Source organism: Microcaecilia unicolor, chromosome 2, assembly GCF_901765095.1.
Source record: "Microcaecilia unicolor chromosome 2, aMicUni1.1, whole genome shotgun sequence".
In the NCBI taxonomy this organism is placed as follows: Eukaryota; Metazoa; Chordata; class Amphibia; order Gymnophiona; family Siphonopidae; genus Microcaecilia; species Microcaecilia unicolor.
Genome location: NC_044032.1, coordinates 254,673,251 through 254,695,580, shown reverse-complemented (window position 1 = coordinate 254,695,580; position 22,330 = coordinate 254,673,251). Strand labels below are relative to the sequence as shown.

General features: G+C 43.7%; 1 protein-coding gene across 1 annotated transcript in view; it reads right to left on the bottom strand.

Moving 5' to 3' along the window:
- The window catches only part of LOC115461999 (deleted in malignant brain tumors 1 protein-like), a 162,751-nt gene that overhangs the window by 64,233 nt on the left and 76,188 nt on the right, over positions 1-22,330 (bottom strand). The window contains exon 8 of the mRNA XM_030192047.1: positions 9,110-9,424. Coding sequence (XP_030047907.1) covers positions 9,110-9,424 — 315 coding nt within the window. The remainder of the gene's footprint in view (positions 1-9,109; positions 9,425-22,330) is intronic.

The following is a 22,330-nucleotide window of genomic DNA, read 5'->3' as shown; positions in this document are numbered from 1 at the left end:
GAGAGGAAGACCTTCCCACAAGACAGGGCATGTCAGGGCCGGTGTTTAAACATACTGGAGCCCAGGGCAGAAATGTAAAAGGGGCCACTCAAAGCCTATCAGTAGGCTCTGTTTCCTTCAGATTTAGGCAGGTTTGGGGCCCCTTGTAATCTGGAGGCCCCATGTAGCCAGTGGCGTAGGAAGGGGGGGGGGCAGTGGGGCGGTCCGCCCCGGGTGCACACCGCTGGGGGGGGGTGTCGGTCGGCTCCGCTGCTTCCCTGCTCTCTCTGCCCCGGAACAAGTTACTTCCTGTTCCGGGGCAGAGAGAGCAGGGAAACTGCTTTTGCAGTACCACCACCCGCTTTGGCCCCAATCATTCGACTCGAGCAGCGGTTTCCGGTGTTGGGCGGAAGTGACGCAACTGTGGCATGAGAGTCTGGCATTGGTTGCTAGGAGAAAGTACTGAGCTGCGTCCGGAGCTGGTGGTGATGGAGAGCTTCCAGCAGTAAGTCCTGTGCGCCCTGAGGGAGGTGGTGAGCGCCAGTGGTAAGAATGTGCTCCAGGGGGGGGGGGTGCGTCGTGCTGCACCCGGGGGGGTGCACAGCGGCGACCCGCCCCGGGTGTCAGCCGCCCTCGCTACGCCACTGCATGTAGCTGCCCTGTTTGCACCCCCTCTAAATGCTAGTCCTGGGGAAAGTGGAAAAGGCCTTCCCAAAGTTCCTTAGGGTGGGGCAAGTGGGGGCAAGAGGACATGGAAGGCCATCCCACATTTCAGAGCAGGAGCTATTGGGAAAAGAAGGCAGATTTCCCACTGTTTTTGGAGTGGGCAAGTGTGAAGAAAGGAAAGTCTTTCACAACTCTTCATGGCAGGGCAGCAGGAGAAAGAGGAAGGCCTTTCCACAGTTCCTCAGGACATGGCAGGTGCACAGACAGGGCAGCCTTTCACACAGCCCACAGGTACTAAGCAGAAGGGCAAGCCCACACAGAAGGGCAAGAAGCCCACAGGTACTGAGCAGAAGGGCAAGCCCACACAGAAGGGCAAGAAGCCCACAAGTACCAGACAGAAGGGCAAGAAGCCCACACAGAAGACAGTGTTAGAAGCAGCGCAGCAAAACACTAACTAACCTGTCGGCCTCTGGGCATGACACCAGATAATGACACCATGCGAAGGCACTGACTGCAAGCACAGGCCTTCCTTATAAAGGAACTCACTGATGAGTCACCACCAGCAGGACAGAAGCAGGAAGTTCCTTGCCTCCAAACAGAGGCTTGACACACAGAGGAAGTGAGCCCACAGGAAGGACAAGCAGGAGCCATCTTGAATACTGGCATAGAGGAGGAGGCGGCAGCCATCTTGGAAGAGGCATAGCCCACACAGGTGAGGTCCAGTAAGGCAATCAGCACACAGAGTCAGAGAGAAACTAAGACAGACACAGACACAGAGACAAGCAGAAGCAAGCACAGCCACTGACTCCCAGAAACAGGGTAAGTCTGAGGGTGGTCACGGCCACAGACGTGACACCTACCTTGGGTAGGATTATGGATGAGATGTGAGCAAAGTGTAACCAGATATTTGTCTTTGAGGACAAGCAGGATTTCTTATTCTCATATCTGGGTGATGTCATCTGATGGAGCCCGATGTGGACGCTAACTGATGTAGAAGCTTCTAGCAGGGTCCACCGATGCATGAGCACGTGCCATTCAGTCTTGTTTTTTTTCCGAGGAGCTAAGATGTCGCATTTACGTGTTCTCTTCTCACTCTGTGCTAATTTTTTAATCAAATGCCTTCCCGTGCGGGTTTCTTTCTTATTTTATTTAATTTTTTTCTCAATTTTTGTTTCTCAACCCCTTGTATTTTGTTAGGATTTTTTCAGCCCTTTAAAAGTTTTATTTATTTTCGGGTGTGGCTGACCTCAGTTTGAATGTGCCCCTTTTTGAGAGATCAAGATTGAAAAGTTTAATTTGGTCGAGATTTTTTTTTCGATGTCTCAGAAGACCCCAGTGGCTTCAAGAGATGCGCCCAATGTAGACAGATGATTTCTGCCATGGACCCGCCGAATTGGTGCATTGGGTGCCCTGGGCCAGTTTATATCCCGAAAAGACAACAATGTTGCAGTATCGACTAGTCTATGCAGACTGGGGGTGTATGTGTTTCCCTACCTGGATGATTGGCTGGTCTATTATTGGCTGGGTATTATTATGGATTAAGAACTGGTTGAAAGATAGGAAGCAGAGAGTAGGATTGCGTGGCCAGTATTCTCAGTGGAGGAGGGTAGTTAGTGGGGTCCCGCAGGGGTCTGTGCTGGGTCCGTTGCTTTTTAATGTATTTATAAATGACCTAGAGATGGGAATAACTAGTGAGGTAATTAAATTCGCCGATGACACAAAATTATTCAGGGTCGTCAAGTCGCAGGAGGAATGTGAACAATTACAGGAGGACCTTGCGAGACTGGGAGAATGGGCGTGCAAGTGGCAGATGAAGTTCAATGTTGACAAGTGCAAAGTGATGCATGTGGGTAAGAGGAACCCGAATTATAGCTACGTCTTGCAAGGTTCCGCGTTAGGAGTTACGGATCAAGAAAGGGATCTGGGTGTCGTCGTCGATGATACGCTGAAACCTTCTGCTCAGTGTGCTGCTGCGGCTAGGAAAGCGAATAGAATGTTGGGTGTTATTAGGAAGGGTATGGAGTCCAGGTGTGCGGATGTTATAATGCCGTTGTATCGCTCCATGGTGCGACCGCACCTGGAGTATTGTGTTCAGTACTGGTCTCCGTATCTCAAAAAAGATATAGTAGAATTGGAAAAGGTACAGCGAAGGGCGACGAAAATGATAGTGGGGATGGGACGACTTTCCTATGAAGAGAGGCTGAGAAGGCTAGGGCTTTTCAGCTTGGAGAAGAGATGGCTGAGGGGAGATATGATAGAAGTGTATAAAATAATGAGTGGAATGGATCGGGTGGATGTGAAGCGACTGTTCACGCTATCCAAAAATACTAGGACTAGAGGGCATGAGTTGAAGCTACAGTGTGGTAAATTTAAAACGAATCAGAGAAAATTTTTCTTCACCCAACGTGTAATTAGACTCTGGAATTCGTTGCCGGAGAACGTGGTACGGGCGGTTAGCTTGACGGAGTTTAAAAAGGGGTTAGATAGATTCCTAAAGGACAAGTCCATAGACCGCTATTAAATGGACTTGGAAAAATTCCGCATTTTTAGGTATAACTTGTCTGGAATGTTTTTACGTTTGGGGAGCGTGCCAGGTGCCCTTGACCTGGATTGGCCACTGTCGGTGACAGGATGCTGGGCTAGATGGACCTTTGGTCTTTCCCAGTATGGCACTACTTATGTACTTATGGTCAAGAGCATATCTCAAGAAGGAGACATGGCGTCCATGTGACTAACTATTCAGATGCTGGAGCTACTGGGGGTTTGTCATCAACTACCCCAAGTTCCACCTACATCCAATCTGCTGGTCAGTGACTCCTAATGTGGACCCTTGCATCACATCCTTTTTCCACATGCATCACTTTGCACTCACTCACATTAAATGTCATCTGCCATTTGGATGCCCAGTCTCCCAGTCTCATAAGGTCCTCTTGCAATATTTTCACAATCCTCTTGCAATTTAACAACTTTGACTAACTTTGTCATCATCAAATTTAATTACCTCACGAGTTATTCCCATCTCTAGATAATTTATAAATGTGTTAAAAAGCAGTGGTACCAGCACAGACCCCTGCAAATTTCCACTATCTACCCTTCTCCATTGAGAATACTGACCATTTAATCCTACTCTCTGTTTTCTATCTTTTAACCAGTTTGTAATCCACAATAGGACATTGCCTCCTATCCTATGCCTCTCTAATTTCCTCAGGAGTCTTTCATGAGGTACTTTGTCAAATGCCTTTTGAAAATCCAGAAACACAATATCATAAGTATTGCCACACTGGGACAGACCAAAGGTCCGTCAAGCCCAGCATTCTGTTTCCAACAGTGGCCAATCCAGGTCACAAATACCTGGCAAGATCCCCAAAAACTTCAATACATTTTATGCTGCTTATCCCAGAAGCAAGCAGTGGATTTTCCCCAAGTCATTTTAATAATGGTTTATGGACTTTTCCTCAACCGGCTCACCTTTATCCACATGTTTGTTCACCCCTTCAAAGAAATGTAGTAGATTATTGAGGGAAGATTCCCCTTCACTAAATCCATGTTGGCTTTGTCTCATTAATCCATGCTTATGTATATGCTCTGTAATTTTGCTCTTTATAATAGTTTCTACCATTTTGCCCAGCACTGAAGTCAGGGTCACAAGTCTATAATTTCCCAGATCACCTCTGGAATCTTTTAAAAAATTGGCGGTATGTTGGCCACCCTCAAATCTTCCGGTACCATGCTGGATTTTAAAGATAAATTACATATTACTAACAATAGTTCTGCAAGTTCATTTTTCAATTCTGTTAGTACTCTGGGATATGTACCATCTGGTCCAGGTGATTTGCTACTTTTCAATTTGTCAAATTGCCTCATTATATCTTCCAGGTTTACAGAGATTTGATTCGGTTTCTCTAACTTGTCAGCATTGAATACCATTTCTGGCTTTGGTATCTCTCCCACATTTTCCTAGGTGAAGACCGAAGCAAAGAATTCATATAATCTCTCCGCTCTGGCTTTGTCTTCCCCAAATGCCTCTTTTATCTCTTGGTCATCTAGCGGTCCAACTAATTCTTTTGCTGGCTTCTTGCTTCTAATATACCTTAAATTTTTTTATTATGTGTTTGTGCTCCAACGCAATCTTCTTTTCAAAGTCTTGCTTTGCCTTCCCTATCAGTACAATGCATTTTAATTGCCATTCTTTATGGTATTTCCTATTATTTTCAGTCAGATCCATCTTCAGTTTTTTGAAGGATTTTCTTTTAGCTCTAATAGCTTCCTTCACCTCACTTTTTAACCATGACAGCTGTTGTTTGGCCTTCCTTTCTCCTTTTTAATACATGGAATATATCTGGCCTGTGCTTCGGATGGTATTTTTCAACAGCATCCACACCTGATGTATATTTTTGACCTTTGTAGCTGCTCCTTGATGTATTTTTTTACTGTTCTTCTCATTTTATCATGGAGGGGCATAATCGAACATCGCCGGCCAAATAGATCGCTGGCGATCTATGTTGGCGGCGGCGCTACAGCTGGCCGGAACTGTATTATCGAAAAAGATGGCCGGCCATCTTTTTTGTCGATAATATGGTTTAGCCCAGCCAAATGCCGTGGAGTTCGCTGGGTTTGAGATGGCCGGGTTTGTTTTTCAGCGATAATGGAAAGTTATGTTGGCCATCTCAAACCCCGGGCAAATTCAAGGCATTTGGCCGTGGGAGGAGTCAGCATTTTTAGTGCACTGGCCCCCCTGACATGCCAGGACACCAACCAGCCACACTAGGGGTCACTGCGGTGGACTTCAGAAAAGCTCCCACGTGCATAGCTCCCTTACTTTGGGAGCTGAGCCCCCCAAACCCACTACCCACAAATGTACTGCACCCACTAAAATTGCTCCAGGGACCTGCATACCGCCTCTAGGACTTATTGCTGCTGTATAGCTTTGGCACACCAGTTCACACCTGAAGACTAATCTCTCTGAAAAAGTCCTTTCTTGAAATAACCACGTTTACTCACAGTTAACTGCAGATCAGAGGTTGTGCCCCACTGGCAAAGAGTCCCCTGGTACTAAGATTATCAGTAGGTCAGAGCTGGCACAATGGTGTACAATGCCCTCTTTCAGCACCATTCAAGGTAAGAACTACTTTCTCTAACGTGGGTAACACAGGAAAGGGAACTAAAACTGGCTTACAAAAATGGCCACTACCGCATGGACTACAACAGGAAACAAAACGGGGCACACTCTGACCCAGTTAGCAGGGGGGGAAAGCACCATGGGAGTAGAGCCCAGTACCCTACACCCACCACAATGCATTGCTAATGTGACTCTGCAGGGCACCTAACAAAAAAGGTGTCACACTCACCCGAGAGCCACATCGCAACCAGGGAAAGGCTGTCGGAGGATACAACACATTCTACTGTCATGGAGGTGGGTACGGCATTTGAGGCTGGCATACAGGCTGGCAAAAAAGGTTTTTAGTTTTATTTTTTTAGTATGGAAGGGGGTTGGTGACCACTGGGGGAGTAAGGGGAGGTCATCCCCCATTCCCTCCAGTGGTCATCTGGTCAGTTGGGGCACCTTTTTGAGGCTTGGTCATGAAAATAAAAGGACCAAGTAAACCCGGCGAAATACTACTTAACACCGCTTTTTTTTTTCCATTATTGGCGAAAGCCGGCCATCTGGTAGCCACGCCCATGCCTGCCCATGTCCCGCCTTCGCTAATCTACTGACATGCCCCCTTGAACTTTCGCCGGCAAAGCGACGGGAAAGCAGCGATGCTGTCAAAAATGCCACTTTCAATTATACCGATTTTGCCGCTTTTAAGAAATCGACGGTCATCTCCCGATTTGTGTCGGAAGATGGCTGGCGATCACTTTCGATTATAAGCTGGATAGTCTCCTTTGAAAGTTAAATGCTAACATATTGAATTTCCTGTGTGTACTTCAGATCTTATATCAAATTGGATCATGTTATGATCACTGTTGTCAAGCGGCCCCAGCACCATTATCTCCTAAACCAGATCATGCGCTCTACTAAGGACTAGGTCTAGAATTGTTTTCCCTTTTGTTGGTTTCTCCATAAAGCAGTCCTTGATTTCATCAATGAATTTTAACTCCCTGGCTTGCCCTGATATTACATTTACCCAGTCAATATCAGGGTAATTGAAATCACCCATTATTATTGTGTTGCCCAGTTTGTTAGCCTCCCTAATTTCTGATAACATTTTTACATCTGTCTGTTCATCCTGGCCAGGTGGATGGTAGACCACTCCTGTCACTATCCTTTTCCCCTTTACACATGGAATTTCTATCCTATGGATTTCCAAGATCTGTTTTATGTCCTGGAGAATTTGTAGTCTATTCAAGGCCCTCCTTAACATATAATGCTACCCCTCCACCAATTCAATCCACCTTATCATTGCGATATGATTTGTACCATGGTATGACAATGGAGATTGGACTGTTTTCCAACCCTCATCGAGGGTTCTCTTCTGCATCCCAACCTCCAATCTCTGATCCTCATGGCTTGGATGTTGAGAGCCTAGAACTCGAATCCCTGGGATTTCCTGAGGGTGTCTCCCATATCTTGCTGGCTTCCATGAAAGATTCTACTAAGAGATATTACTCTTCTAAGAGGAGGAGGTTTGCCATCTCGTGTGAGGGCAAGGAATTAGATCTCTTCTCTTGTCTTACACAAAAACTGCTTGAGTATCTCCTACACCTCTGTGGTATGAAAATCAACTCTGTAAGGGTTCACCTTGGTGAAATTGGCGCTTATCATCATTGTATAGGAGGCAAGTCCACCTTTGTAGAGCCTTTAGTTGTTTGCTTCATGAGAGGTTTATTGCTATCAAAGCCCCCTACCAAACCTCCCACTGTGTCATGGGATCTCAACATAGTCCTCACCCAGCTGATGAAAGCTCCTTTTGAGTCTCTGGATACCTGTCATCTGAAGTTCTTGACCTGGAAAGTTGTGTTTCTGGTGGTGGTCACTTCAGTTCGCAGAGTCAGTGAGCTCCAGGCCCTGGTAGCTCATCCACTGTATACTAAATTTCATCACAACCGAGTCCGCACAACTTTTCATTTCTTTTGACCACAACAGATTGAGGGTGGCCATCGGCAAATGCACACTTTCAAATTGGATAGCAGATTGTCTCTCCTTTGCTAATGCCCAGGCTGGGCTGACTCTAGAGGGTCATGTCAGAGCCACACATTCACTACTGTCTTGATCAGGATACTCTAAGTGATAGTTGGTTTGAACAAGCAGTTCTGCAGAATTTGTTCGGTGTCTAGAATTCAACTCCACCTTTCTAGACCCTATTTTATTCTGTGCCAGGCTGCACCTCCACAGCTAGCATGTATATAGTTTCAGATCGATTGAAATTTTGGTCTTGACGTTTCAAGACTCACTTGTCCTAGCTTTCTTGTTTTTGAGAATAAGAAGGCCTGCTTGTCCTCGGAGAAAGCAAAGATAACCTGTAGCAGATGTTCTCCGAGGACAGCAGGTTGATTATTCTCACATACCCTCCCATCTCTCTTAAGAGTTGAATTTAGTTGTATACTATAGGCTTTTTTTGCTTTTTCACCTGACTGGAGGACCCACACTCGCGTGTCAGGTGGGAAGGCACCAGCGCATGCCTTCTACATTATGTCACCTCCTCTACATTACTCACTAGTCAGCATCCGCATTGGGCTCCGTCGGATGACATCACCCAGATGTGAAAATAATTGGCCTGCTGCCCTCGGAGAACATCTGCTACAGGTAAGTACCTTTTTTTTCTTCCGAGCCCTGAGGACACCTCCCTTTAATGCGACTTAAAATGCACATTGTGAAAGTTCTGCATACTTTCGGTAAACTAAGATAGGCATTTTTCAAAAAGGGCAGTAGAGCTGCATTAACCCCATTTTCACAACTAGATGGCTTAAAATTGTCCTCAGAATTATTTTAACTCTTGGGTTGTCCTTTAAGAACAAATATTTTTGCATATTACAAATATTTAAACACAGCGGGCCAATTTGGCAATTTTCATATTGGTCACATAGGTGCAAAGTCCAGGGGTACATTTCATCTGTGCATTTTGTACCAGTTTTAAAAGGGAGAGTACCCACAGGCTTTCAATGTGAAAAATGCTGAAGAAAAAATGATCTACTAAGACTTGTACCCCTCTTTCAGCAGGCATTTGTCCAGTCAAAACTCACTTTAATTGTTGCTGTCTCTGCCTTCCCCTTGCCCCAGGCATGCCTACTGTAAATGCAGTCAATGTGGAATAATACACATATTTTTACCTGTGTGCACAGCCCAGTTCCATGGGCGAAACACTGTTTTGCCTAAAGGAATACTTTTAAAACTGTCCTCATGATGTGAGTGTCAGTGACCTGAGAAATAAAGTCAGCATCACCTCTGAACCAGTCGGAGTTTCGGCTGTAAAGACTGCAAGTTTGAGTTAAAATCTGGGTGGAGATAAGAAAGGGGTCGTACCTGAGCAGGTGACCTCAGCTCCATGCTGCTGGCTGCATGTGACGTCTTCCCGCTTTTGGCTTGAGCAGTGCCATAGAGACTCTATAGAGTTTCTGCAGTGCAGATTGTTCAGCCAGGCATGACCAGAGACAGGGGGAAGCAGGTCAGTCTTCACATGTGACACAACCTGGCCGCACCCCAGCTCCTTGCAGGCTATGTTTGCTGCTATCATATCCCAGCCTTGGCTGCAAACAGCGCCCCAGATTCCTTTGTAGTACACTTCAACCATCCCTGAACAGCGATGCCCACCACCTTTCAACCTCAGAGTGATGTTCTCTGTAACGAGATAAAGTTAAAAAGGCAACAAAGCATTAAGTTCTGAAGAGGATCATTGATTCTGTTTGTACCTCGGTGCTGCTGTACATTACAAAAGAGGAGCAGGTGGAAGGAATATTGTGGAAAGGAGGAGATCATTGATGCTGTTTGCTCCTTAGCTCTGCTATATAGGGGTGAGAGTAGACAGCAAGAAGGGGAATTAAAATGGAGGAAATAAAATAATTGATGCTGTGTTCTCCTCAGTGCTGCTGTATAAGTAGAATGGGAAGAAGTATTGTGGAAAGAATGGAAATCATTGATGTGGAAGAGAGGAAGTGTGTGTGTGTGTGTGGGGGGGGGGGATAATATTAGAATGCTGTGTGCTCCTCAATACTGCTTTACAGTGGAAGAGAAGAAAAGGGAGGATAATAATGGAAAGGAGGAAGATCATCGATGCTGTGTGGTCTTCAGCATTGCCGTATAATAGGGAAGGTGGAAGGACTATTGTTGAAGAAGGCTGTGAGGGGACAGAAAAAGAGGAGCAGTTGCTACTACTACTTATAATTTCTTTAGTGCTACTAGACATATGCAGTGCTGGATTTGATTAGGGCCAGGGATGATGCATGATGTACTGACTCAGGCATACAGTGCAGAATCCGGAGTTAGCAGTGGCGGAGAAGGGCACAGATAAGAGTGACTTACCTGAAGAATGGAGTTCCCGGGGAGGGGTGTAGGAAGAGATAACAGACACTGAGGAGCTGCACAATGAATACACTTGTCATTAAAAGGAGTTCAAACTGTAAATATAAACAAATAGAGAGCCAATGAAATGACTTGAGATTTGGAGATATGTGAGCGTAATGACATTGGCAGAAGTCGTGCAGCAGAAGTTTGAACAGATTGAAGGGGAGAGAGAAGGTTTAAGGATAGAACTGTGAAGGGCAGGTTGTAGTAATCTAAGTTGAAGGTAAAGAGCATGGATACTGGTTTTGCTGATGTGTTTAGAAAGGAAGGGATAAATGTTGGTGATGTTATACAGCAAGAAATCAGAAAAAGGAGTAGTGTAATCAGCAGGGCTCTCCCGTGAAGAAAACAGAAGGATGACGAATATAATAAGTAAAACCTTTATTTCTTCAGGACCCGATACAGCACTGTTTCGTCAGAAAGCCTACATCAGGTGTCTACGAACAATATCTGACATATGGTTCACAAGATCATTTATGGTGAAGCACCGGGATATATGGCGAACTTGATCGACCTACCAACCAGAAACACATCCGCATCAGCACGACAATACCTAAACCTCAACTACCCGAGCTGCAAAGGACTAAAATACAAATCAACCTACGCATCCAGTTTTTCCTACATCAGCACACAACTATGGAACACACTACCAAAAACTGTGAAAACCACGTACGACCACCTCCAATTCAGGAAAAAACTAAAAACCCACCTGTTTCAAAAGGCTTACCCCACTGACCCAACTTAAATACCTGAACTCCGCGACATTATAACACCACAGTCCGTACTGATCACCAAACAATCGCATCTGTTCTTGCTATCCTCTTTATAGTCCCACCACATGTTCCTTCATGTGGTCCCTACCCTTCCTACCTCAACTTAACCATTATTTGTATTTGTTTTACTCCGGAGTCTATCAACACCTCTCCGGTACCATGTAAGCCACATTGAGCCTCAAATAGGTGGGAAAATGTGGGGTACAAATGTAACAAATAAATAAATAAATATAAAGTTGTATCCAAGTACATATAAATATATTAAGAACACATGTGAAAAAATATATTTAAAAAAATAATGATAAATAGTCCATAGAGATAATAATATATTGGAGGACCAGTAAAAATACATAAAAAACCAAAACAAATAAAAAGGCAAATAAATGAACAAATAAGAAAACTCCATGTAAATGATCTATGATGTCATAATTTGATAAAAGAATGTCACATATGAAACACAATCCAAAAATATAAAAAAGATATATAAATAATAATAAAATAAAGATACATATCTATCTATATATATATGCATATGTGTGTTAAAAGTTATATATATGTATATAAAATAGCATACTTGTGAAAAAAGACAAAGAGACGAGACCTTGTATACAAGGTCACTGAGGAGTATAGGAATCTCAGGATTAAGTCTGTAAATAACTTTGCTAACATATCAGATTTGGAACCACTATCTGTCTTCATTGATTTCTTTTTGAGATCATCATACCTCTCATTCCATCTTATGTGAGAGACTCTTCTCATATGATTCAATTACTTCAGGAACTCAGGTGTGACCTAAATAACACCTTTTTGGTCACCCTTGACATAGAATCTTTTTACACCAACGTTCCTCAACTAGACACCCTCACCATAGTGGAAGAAACACTTAGAGGAAGAGATGCTTACAGACGTATTCCCAACCACCTGATTCTTACTCTAGCTAGCATCGCTCCCACCAACAATTACTTTTGCTTTGAAGGAGTTTTCTTCCAGCAAATCAAGGGAACTGCAATGGGGGCATCCATGGCCCCTAATATGGCAAATCTATATGTGGCACATTTTGAAAAACTTCATTTAATTGATCATCCGTTTAGTAACTATATTGTAATGTACAGACAATATATTGATGACATATTTATTATATGGAAAGGGGAAGCCTCTATATTGGAAGAATTTTTTGGATGGTTGAACCAAAGAGATGCCAATTTAAAATTCAAAATGAATTATCATCATGAACAGATTCCTTTTTTGGACTTAATGATTATCAGAGATACTAATACCTTCAAAATAATATTGTATAGGAAAACTATAGGTCACAATGCTCATCAGAGAGCCCTCAAAGCCACCCTTCAATTATGCCAATTTCTAAGAATTAGAAGAATTTGCACAAAAGAAGAAGAGTTCAACCAACAAGCAAGAATTATGGGAACAAGATTTAATAGGAGAGGTTACCCAGCAAAGCAAATCACATCAGAATACAATGTAGCCAGTTCTACAGACCAGGTGGATTTCCTCAACCCAAAGAAGACAAACCTGGACCAGATTTTGTCTGCACTCTAAAGTTTTCACATTTATCAGGCCGGATCCAGAAGAGCATCAGACGACACTGGCACATTCTCGAAAATCATGAATGCTAAAGGAAAAAAAGGTCATTGTGGCCTACTCCAGAAATAGAAACCTACGGGAAAAATTAGTTCCTTCTTTACTCCCCACTCTTCCAAACCCTGAACCTGATGTGAATCCCTTCGGTCACTATAAATGTGGCAAGTGCAGTGTGTGTAAACATGCAATAAAAATGACCTCTTTTGTACATCCACGTACTAACAAAGTATATACACTCTCACATTCCTCTGACTGTAATAGCACCTATGTCATTTACATTATTATTTGTCCATGCAATTTATTATACGTCGGCAAGACCCAAAGGAAGATTAAAACAAGGGTAATAGAACATCGCATCAATCTTAATTGTAACCATCAATCAGCACCACTCGTATCACATTGGCTCAAAGCTGGACATACACCTGAGGACCTCAAGTTTTTTTGTTTTTAAGACTGTCAAGACAAATTGGAGAAGAACTGATATAGACAGAATTTTATTACAAGAGGAACAACGTTTGATTTTTAGTTTTCAAACCTATCTCCTCTGGGCTTAAACCTTGAAATTGACTACACACCTTTCTTATAAAGCATAGCAAGTGACCATTTCTTTATTTCACACCCTCAATTCCAGGCCTTTTTTTAGAGACAGGATTCTTACCATTTCCTATTTTTCAGAATTGAATCAATGAGCACCATTGCTCTTCCTGATTAGAATATTGGTATTTTGAATCGTCTCATGGTTCACCTTCACACTTTCACATTTCCTTATCCTTCACCTTCCTACAGGGTGCATCTCATCACATATGGAGACTATAATATTACTTTACCTTTCATAGTTTATCTGGAGGGATACTCTATATGTTTTTTCCTCCCTTTCTTTTATTTTATACAGCTTCATTGTTCCTTGCACCCTCTGTTTCTCCAGAGCTTTCTCTCATAAGTACATAAGTACATAAATAATGCCATACTGGGAAAAGACCAAGGGTCCATCGAGCCCAGCATCCTGTCCATGACAGCGGCCAATCCAGGCCAAGGGCACCTGGCAAGCTTCCCAAACGTACAAACATTCTATACATGTTATTCCTGGAATTTTGGATTTTTCCAAGTCCGTTTAGTAGCGGTTTATGGACTTGTCCTTTAGGAAACCGTCCAACCCCTTTTTAAACTCTGCTAAGCTAACCGCCTTCACCACTTTCTCCGGCAACGAATTCCAGAGTTTAATTACACGTTGGGTGAAGAAAAATTTTCTCCGATTTGTTTTAAATTTACTACACTGTAGTTTCATCGCATGCCCCCTAGTCCTAGTATTTTTGGAAAGCGTGAACAGACGCTTCACATCCACCTGTTCCACTCCACTCATTATTTTATATACCTCTATCATGTCTCCCCTCAGCCGTCTCTTCTCCAAGCTGTATAGCCCTAGCCTCCTTAGTCTTTCTTCATAGGGAAGTCATCCCATCCCCGCTATCATTTTAGTCGCCCTTCGCTGCACCTTTCCAATTCTACTATATCTTTCTTGAGATGCGGCGACCAGAATTGAACACAATACTCAAGGTGCGGTCGCACCATGGAGCGATACAACGGCATTATAACATCCTCACACCTGTTTTCCATACCTTTCCTAATAATACCCAACATTCTATTTGCTTTCTTAGCCGCAGCAGCACACTGAGCAGAAGGTTTCAGTGTGTTATCGACGACGACACCCAGATCCCTTTCTTGGTCCGTAACTCCTAACGTGGAACCTTGCATGACGTAGCTATAATTCGGGTTCTTTTTTCCCACATGCATCACCTTGCACTTGCTCACATTAAACATCATCTGCCATTTAGCCGCCCAGTCTCCCAGTCTCGTAAGGTCCTCTTGTAATTTTTCACAATCCTGTCGCGATTTAACGACTTTGAATAACTTTGTGTCATCAGCAAATTTAATTACCTTGCTAGTTACTCCCATCTCTAAATCATTTATAAATATATTAAAAAGCAGCGGTCCTAGCACAGACCCCTGAGGAACCCCACTAACTACCCTTCTCCATTGTGAATACTGCCCATTTAACCCCACTCTCTGTTTCCTATCCTTCAACCAGTTTTTAATCCACAATAGGACATTTCCTCCTATCCCATGACCCTCCAATTTCCTCTGTAGCCTTTCATGAGGTACCTTGTCAAACGCCTTTTGAAAATCCAGATACACAATATCAACCGACTCCCCTTTGTCCACATGTTTGTTCACTCCTTCAAAGAATTGAAGTAAATTGGTCAGGCAAGATTTCCCCACATAAAAGCCATGCTGACTTGGTCTCAGTAATCCATGTCCTCGGATGTGCTCTGTAATTTTGTTTTTAATAATAGCCTCTACCATTTTCCCAGGCACCGACGTCAGACTCACCGGTCTGTAAATTCCCGGATCTCCCCTGGAGCCTTTTTAAAAAATGGGCGTTACATTGGCCACCCTCCAATCTTCCGGTACCACGCTCGATTTTAAGGATAAGTTGCATATCACTAGCAGTAGCTCCGCAAGCTTGTTTTTGAGTTCTATCAGTACTCTAGGATGAATACCATCCGGTCCAGGAGATTTGCTACTCTTCAGTTTGCCGAACTGCCCCATTACGTCCTCCAGGTTTACCGTGAAGTCAGTAAGTTTCTCCGACTCGTCCACTTGAAATACCATTTCCGACACCGGTATCCCACCCAAATCTTCCTCGGTGAAGACCGAAGCAAAGAATTCATTCAGTCTCTCCGCTATGTCTTTGTCTTCCTTGATCGCCCCTTTTACCCCTCGGTCATCCAGCGGCCCAACCGATTCTTTTGCCGGCTTCCTGCTTTTAATATACCGAAAAAAAAATTTACTATGTTTTTTTTCCTCTAAAGCTATCTTTTTTTCATACTCCCTCTTGGCCTTCTTAATCTGTGCCTTGCATTTGCTTTGACACTCCTTATGCTGTTTCTTGTTATTTTCAGACGGTTCCTTCTTCCATTTTCTGAAGGCGTTTCTTTTAGCCCTAATAGCTTCCTTCACCTCACTTTTCAACCAGGCCGGGTGTCTTTTGGACTTCCGTCTTTCTTTTCTAATTTGCGGAATATGTATGGCCTGGGCCTCCAGGATGGTATTTTTGAACAGCATCCACGCCTGTTGTACAGTTTTTACTCTCTCAGTTGCCCCCCTAAGTTTTTTTTTTACCGTTCTTCTCATTTTATCATAGTCTCCTTTTTTAAAGTTAAACGCTAACGTATTTGACTTTCTGTGTACAGTTACTTCAAGGTCGATGTCAAAACTGATCATATTATGGTCACTGTTATCAAGCGGCCCCAGTACCATAACGTCCCTCACCAGATCATGCGCTCCACTAAGGACCAAGTCTAGAATTTTTCCTTCTCTCGTCCACTCCTGCACCAGTTGCTCCATAAAGCTGTCCTTGATTTCATCAAGGAATTGTATCTCTGTAGCGTGTCCCGAAGTTACATTTACCCAGTCTATATTTGGATAATTGAAGTCACCCATTATTATCACATTGCCCATTTTGTTCGCGTCTCTGATTTCTTTTATCATTTCTGTGTCTACCTGCTCATCCTGGCGAGGCGGACGGTAGTACACTCTCCTTATTTTGTTTTCTATTCTTCTCAATGTACTTTTGGCACCACATTCAGGTACTAGTGACACACATGGTGAATGTATCCAGTAACATGCATGGGTTTTTTTGTGCATGTCCTTTTTTCACTCTTTTCAACTTTTTCATATCCTCTACATAGTATCTTCAGGATTTCTTTCCTGTCTCTTCCTCCTTTTCTCACACTACCTTCCCCCTTTTTTTTGGACCTCATCCTGGTTTTTTTCACAGTTTGATCTTTCTTTTCCATTTTTAGCCTACCCTCTTCCCCACTTCTCCTTCCACTTACGTGCTCTTCTTATTTTGGGGGTTGATCCCTTTTCCCATCATGACGGCCATCATCCTCACGTTCCCTGCTTGTACACATTGCATTCTCGTTCTATTTTTGGCACCTTTTTTCCTTTTTATTTTCTTGTTCCTAAGCTAATACCCTGCTTTTTTCTGCAGCACATGCTGAGCCTTCTACTTTTGGATCTGAGTCTTTATCAAGGTATTGTATTTTTGAGTTTCGCTTCTGGCATGCCTTTGGCCAGCTTCACTATCTTTTACCGTTATTTCGCCCTCCTTAATCTGGATTCTCTAGTTTCACATATGTGTTCCCAGCTTTTTACCTGCCTTTCATGTTTTCTGTACACTTTCCCCACCAGATGTGCTATACTTTCCCACGGTCTTTTTTGTCTTTGCCTCCTCCTGCACAGTTTTGTCATGCTGTTGCCTCTTTATTTTTATTTTTTGTTTTTTGTTTTCTGTCTCCGCACTGCCTATTTCTTTTTTTCAGCCACATCCATTTTTCAAGCCATAGCTGCTTTTTTCATCTGCACTGTTTTTTTAGCCACAGTCCTTCGTCTTTTCTTTATAGGCGCATGCTTTTCTAGCAGTGGTCCGTGTATGGGCCATCCCCACTGTTTCCTCCAGTGCAGGTTAGGTGCCTCTCTTGCGGTCTGCTTTACGCTGTTTTTTTCATAGTTTCATCTCAACCACTTTTTTCTTTAAGGGGCCCTTTTACTAAGGTGCACCAAAAAATGGCCTATGCTGGAATAGGCGCATGTATTAGATGCGCACAGGTCCATTTTTCAGCGTGCCTGCAAAAAGGCCTTTTTTATGGCCGAAAATGGACATGCGTCAAAATTAAAATGAGCGCATGCCCATTTTGAGCCTGAGACCTTACTGCCACCCATTGACTTAGTGGTAAGGTTTCACATGTTAACTGGGCAGTAATTGTCAGCACGCATACACTGCTAATTACAGCCCAGTTAGTGCCACACAGTAGAAAATAGAAAATATTTTCTGCCACATGTTTTGGACACGCGTCAAAAATAGAATTACCAACCGGAACATGCAGTAGCCAGGCAGTAGTTCTAATTTGACCCTCGTTGGGCATGTGTAGGCACCTACGCGTCTTAGTAAAAGGGCCCCTAACTTTCTTTTGACATGGATCAGGCTTGAAAATCGAGCACTTCTCTTTATCACGTTTATGCACTGCATTTACTTTTTGTTCACTCTTTAGCACCTCTCATACATAGTTTTTTTGTTTCATGTTCCTCACTCACACAGTACCACTTTGCACTTACTATTATATTTACACTTTTTGCTTTGGGCTCCTCTTTTGCATAGATTATCCTATCTCCACGCTGTTACCCGGTTTCCTCATTTATATATGGCCTTCCTCCATTATAGGTTGATACATGCTCCCCTGTCTTCCATTCACTTATTGTTTTACAACATGCTTTGTATTTTATTTACAGACTTTTATCCAGAGATTCCTATACTCCTCAGCGACCTTGTATATGGGTTTGTTTTTGATGGTACACCATGCTTGTCTCTTTGTCTTTTTTCACTAGTATGCTATTTTATATACATATATATATATAACTTTTAACACACATATGCATGTATTTATGTATGTATATAGGAAATTGTAAGACTGGGTGTCCAAATGGCAGATGAAAATTAATTTGGACAAATGCAAGGTGATGCACATTGGAAAGAATAATCTGAATCATAGTTACCTGATGCTAGGGTCCACCTTGGGGGTCAGCACACAAGAAAAAGATCTGGGTGTCATTGTACATAATATGCTGAAATCTTCTGCTCGGTATGCAGTGGCAGCCAAAAAAGCAAACATGATGCTAGGAATTATTAGGAAAGGGATGGTGAATAAGACGAAAAATACTATAATGCCTTTGTATCTCTCCATGGTACGTCCACACCTTGAGTATTGCGTTCAGTTCTGGTTACCGTATCTCATAAAAGATATAGTGGAATTAGAAAAGGTTCAAACAAGAGCAACCAAAATGATAACGGGGGTGGAACTCCTCTCATATGAGGAAAGGCTAAAGAGGTTAGGGCTTTTCAGCCCCACCCTTTTAATGACATAGCCCTACCCAAGTCCCATCCCTTTTGTGTAGACCCACCCCAAACCCTGCCTTTTTTTCATAACCTAGCCCCAAGCTCCACCCATTTTGCATACTCTGCCCCAAAACCCACCCCTTTTGGTGATGTCATCACTCTACCAAGCTGTGCCCTTTTTCAAGATGGTGGTGAATAGTGGACGCTCCTATGAGCACTTCCTGTTTCACACTACTCGCTGGCATCTTGGATTAGTCACGTGATGGGAAGTGACATCAATTGTTATACTGATCGTCCAACACCACCCCCTGCAGCCTGGGAGGCGTGTGTACATTGTATTTTCCCCCTGCCCCTTAAACTGTTTCTTTTTTATCCTTTCACTCCCTGTTTGTTTTTTTTAGTAGCCCTCTGGTTTTTACAATAAGTAGATGTCTTTCTCCTTGCAAGAGAAGGCAGAGCAGGTGTACTTGTGCCAGAAAAAGTGTATGTGACCATCTGAAAAGGCTTTTTTTGTTTTAATCAGTGCTTTGAAACTATGGCTCGTTATCTCTCAGGAGCGAAAGGACATGCCCGTCTTAAAAAGTTTTTGCTTAACCAAATGCATATCTGTCTGTGTTTCTCAGCGATTGCCTCCCCATCAGATGCATAACCCCCACCCCTACCCTCTCCCCACACACCCTGTCAAATGGGAAAGGAGGGAATCAAATCAAGGTGCAGATTGAAGTTTTTGCTTACCACACACAAATGCTGCTACCAACAAACACTTGAATGTCACATGTCCACATTTCGTGTATGACATTTTGAAACAGTTTTGGTCTCTGCTCATCCTTTCATTTGATTTGTAATACTTTCATTTAATCATTGGTGGTTGGGAGGCGGGGCTAGTGCTGGGCAGACTTATACGGTCTGTGCCGGGGCTGGTGGTTGGGAGGCGGGACTAGTGCCGGGCAGACTTATACGGTCTGTGCCGGGGCTGGTGGTTGGGAGGCGGGAGTAGTGCCGGGCAGACTTATACGGTCTGTGCCGGGGCTGGTGGTTGGGCGGCGGGGATAGTGCTGGGCAGACTTATACGGTCTGTGCCAGAGCTGGTGGTGGGAGGCGGGAATGGTAGTTGGGAGGCGAGAATAGTGCTGGGCAGACTTAAACAGTCTGTGCCAGAGCTGGTGGTGGGAGGCGGGGTTGGTGGTTGGGAGGCGGGGATGGGGATGGCCAGACTTATATGGTCTGTGCCCTGAAGAGGACAATACAAATAAAAAAGTAGCACATATGAATTTATCTCTTGGGCAGACTGGATGGACCGTGCAGGTCTTTTTCTGCCGTCATCTACTATGTTACTATGTTACTATTCCAATGTCAGCCAACATCTACTGCAACTGAGCAAACAATGCCTGAACCACAACCATATTTGCAGAAGACCAGAAAACAAATCCAAGATGGTGGCAAGTAGTGAAAACCAGGAAGTGACACTGTGGGCGCCACCATCTCACTGATTCTAAGATAAAAAAGCATTAATACAGCATTTGAACAGCGCTGGATTAATAGATTACATGCTGTAGAGATGTCTATGTGGACTGTAAAGTATTCCTCTCAATAAAGGGAACTGTTCAAAAACTTTTTGATTGGTTGTTATTTTGGTAGAAGTAAGTTCAGTGTAAAATATATCATCATTAGCTAACGCAAGAAGTTAATTTGAGTTCCCTGTTGTTGTCTACGTAAGTTTGACGTCACTTCCGAGGTTTCCCAACTTGTTGCCGCTTTTTATATCCTTCAGCGCCATTTTGCATTTTCATGCAGTTGGGGTGTAAGATCAGGCACCCATTAGTAAGTAAGATTATTGTTTTAAGGGGATTATAAGTACAGTGGGGGAAATAAGTATTTGATCCCTTGCTGATTTTGTAAGTTTGCCCACTGACAAAGACATGAGCAGCCCATAATTGAAGGGTAGGTTATTGGTAACAGTGAGAGATAGCACATCACAAATTAAATCCGGAAAATCACATTGTGGAAAGTATATGAATTTATTTGTATTCTGCAGAGGGAAATAAGTATTTAATCCCTCTGGCAAACAAGACCTAATACTTGGTGGCAAAACCCTTGTTGGCAAGCACAGCGGTCAGACGTCTTCTGTAGTTGATGATGAGGTTTGCACACATGTCAGGAGGAATTTTGGTCCACTCCTCTTTGCAGATCATCACTAAATCATTAAGAGTTCTGGGCTGTCGCTTGGCAACTCGCAGCTTCAGCTCCCTCCATAAGTTTTCAATGGGATTAAGGTCTGGTGACTGGCTAGGCCACTCCATGACCCTAATGTGCTTCTTCCTGAGCCACTCCTTTGTTGCCTTGGCTGTATGTTTTGGGTCATTGTCGTGCTGGAAGACCCAGCCACGACCCATTTTTAAGGCCCTGGCGGAGGGAAGGAGGTTGTCACTCAGAATTGTACGGTACATGGCCCCATCCATTCTCCCATTGATGCGGTGAAGTAGTCCTGTGCCCTTAGCAGAGAAACACCCCCAAAACATAACATTTCCACCTCCATGCTTGACAGTGGGGACGGTGTTCTTTGGGTCATAGGCAGCATTTCTCTTCCTCCAAACACGGCGAGTTGAGTTCATGCCAAAGAGCTCAATTTTTGTCTCATCTGACCACAGCACCTTCTCCCAATCACTCTCGGCATCATCCAGGTGTTCACTGGCAAACTTCAGACGGGCCGTCACATGTGCCTTCCGGAGCAGGGGGACCTTGCGGGCACTGCAGGATTGCAATCCGTTATGTCGTAATGTGTTACCAATGGTTTTCGTGGTGACAGTGGTCCCAGCTGCCTTGAGATCATTGACAAGTTCCCCCCTTGTAGTTGTAGGCTGATTTCTAACCTTCCTCATGATCAAGGATACCCCACGAGGTGAGATTTTGCGTGGAGCCCCAGATCTTTGTCGATTGACAGTCATTTTGTACTTCTTCCATTTTCTTACTATGGCACCAACAGTTGTCTCCTTCTCGCCCAGCGTCTTACTGATGGTTTTGTAGCCCATTCCAGCCTTGTGCAGGTGTATGATCTTGTCCCTGACATCCTTAGACAGCTCCTTGCTCTTGGCCATTTTGTAGAGGTTAGAGTCTGACTGATTCACTGAGTCTGTGGACAGGTGTCTTTCATACAGGTGACCATTGCCGACAGCTGTCTGTCATGCAGGTAACGAGTTGATTTGGAGCATCTACCTGGTCTGTAGGGGCCAGATCTCTTACTGGTTGGTGGGGGATCAAATACTTATTTCCCTCTGCAGAATGCAAATAAATTCATATACTTTCCACAATGTGATTTTCCGGATTTAATTTGTGATGTGCTATCTCTCACTGTTACCAATAACCTACCCTTCAATTATGGGCTGCTCATGTCTTTGTCAGTGGGCAAACTTACAAAATCAGCAAGGGATCAAATACTTATTTCCCCCACTGTATAAGCACTGCCATACTGGGAAAAGACCAAGGGTCCATCAAGCCCAGCATCCTGTCTCCGACAGCGGCCAATCCAGGCTTCAAGAAACCGGCAAAACCCCGACCAATCCAGGCTTCAAGAAACTGGCAACCCCCCCCCCCCCCCCCAAAAAAAAAGAAAACAAAAAAAATTAATAATGTTCAATGGACTTTTCCCTCATGAACCTGTCCAAACCCCCTTTAAAGTCTGTAAGGCCAGCTGCTGTCAGTACATTCTCTGGCAACGAGTTCCAGAGTCTAACTACACGCTGAGTAAAGAAAAACTTTCTCCTATTTGTTTTAAATCTACCATACTCTAGCTTCATCTTGTGTCCCTTAGTTTTGTTGTTGTTTGAAAATGTAAACAAACACTTCACATCTGTCCGC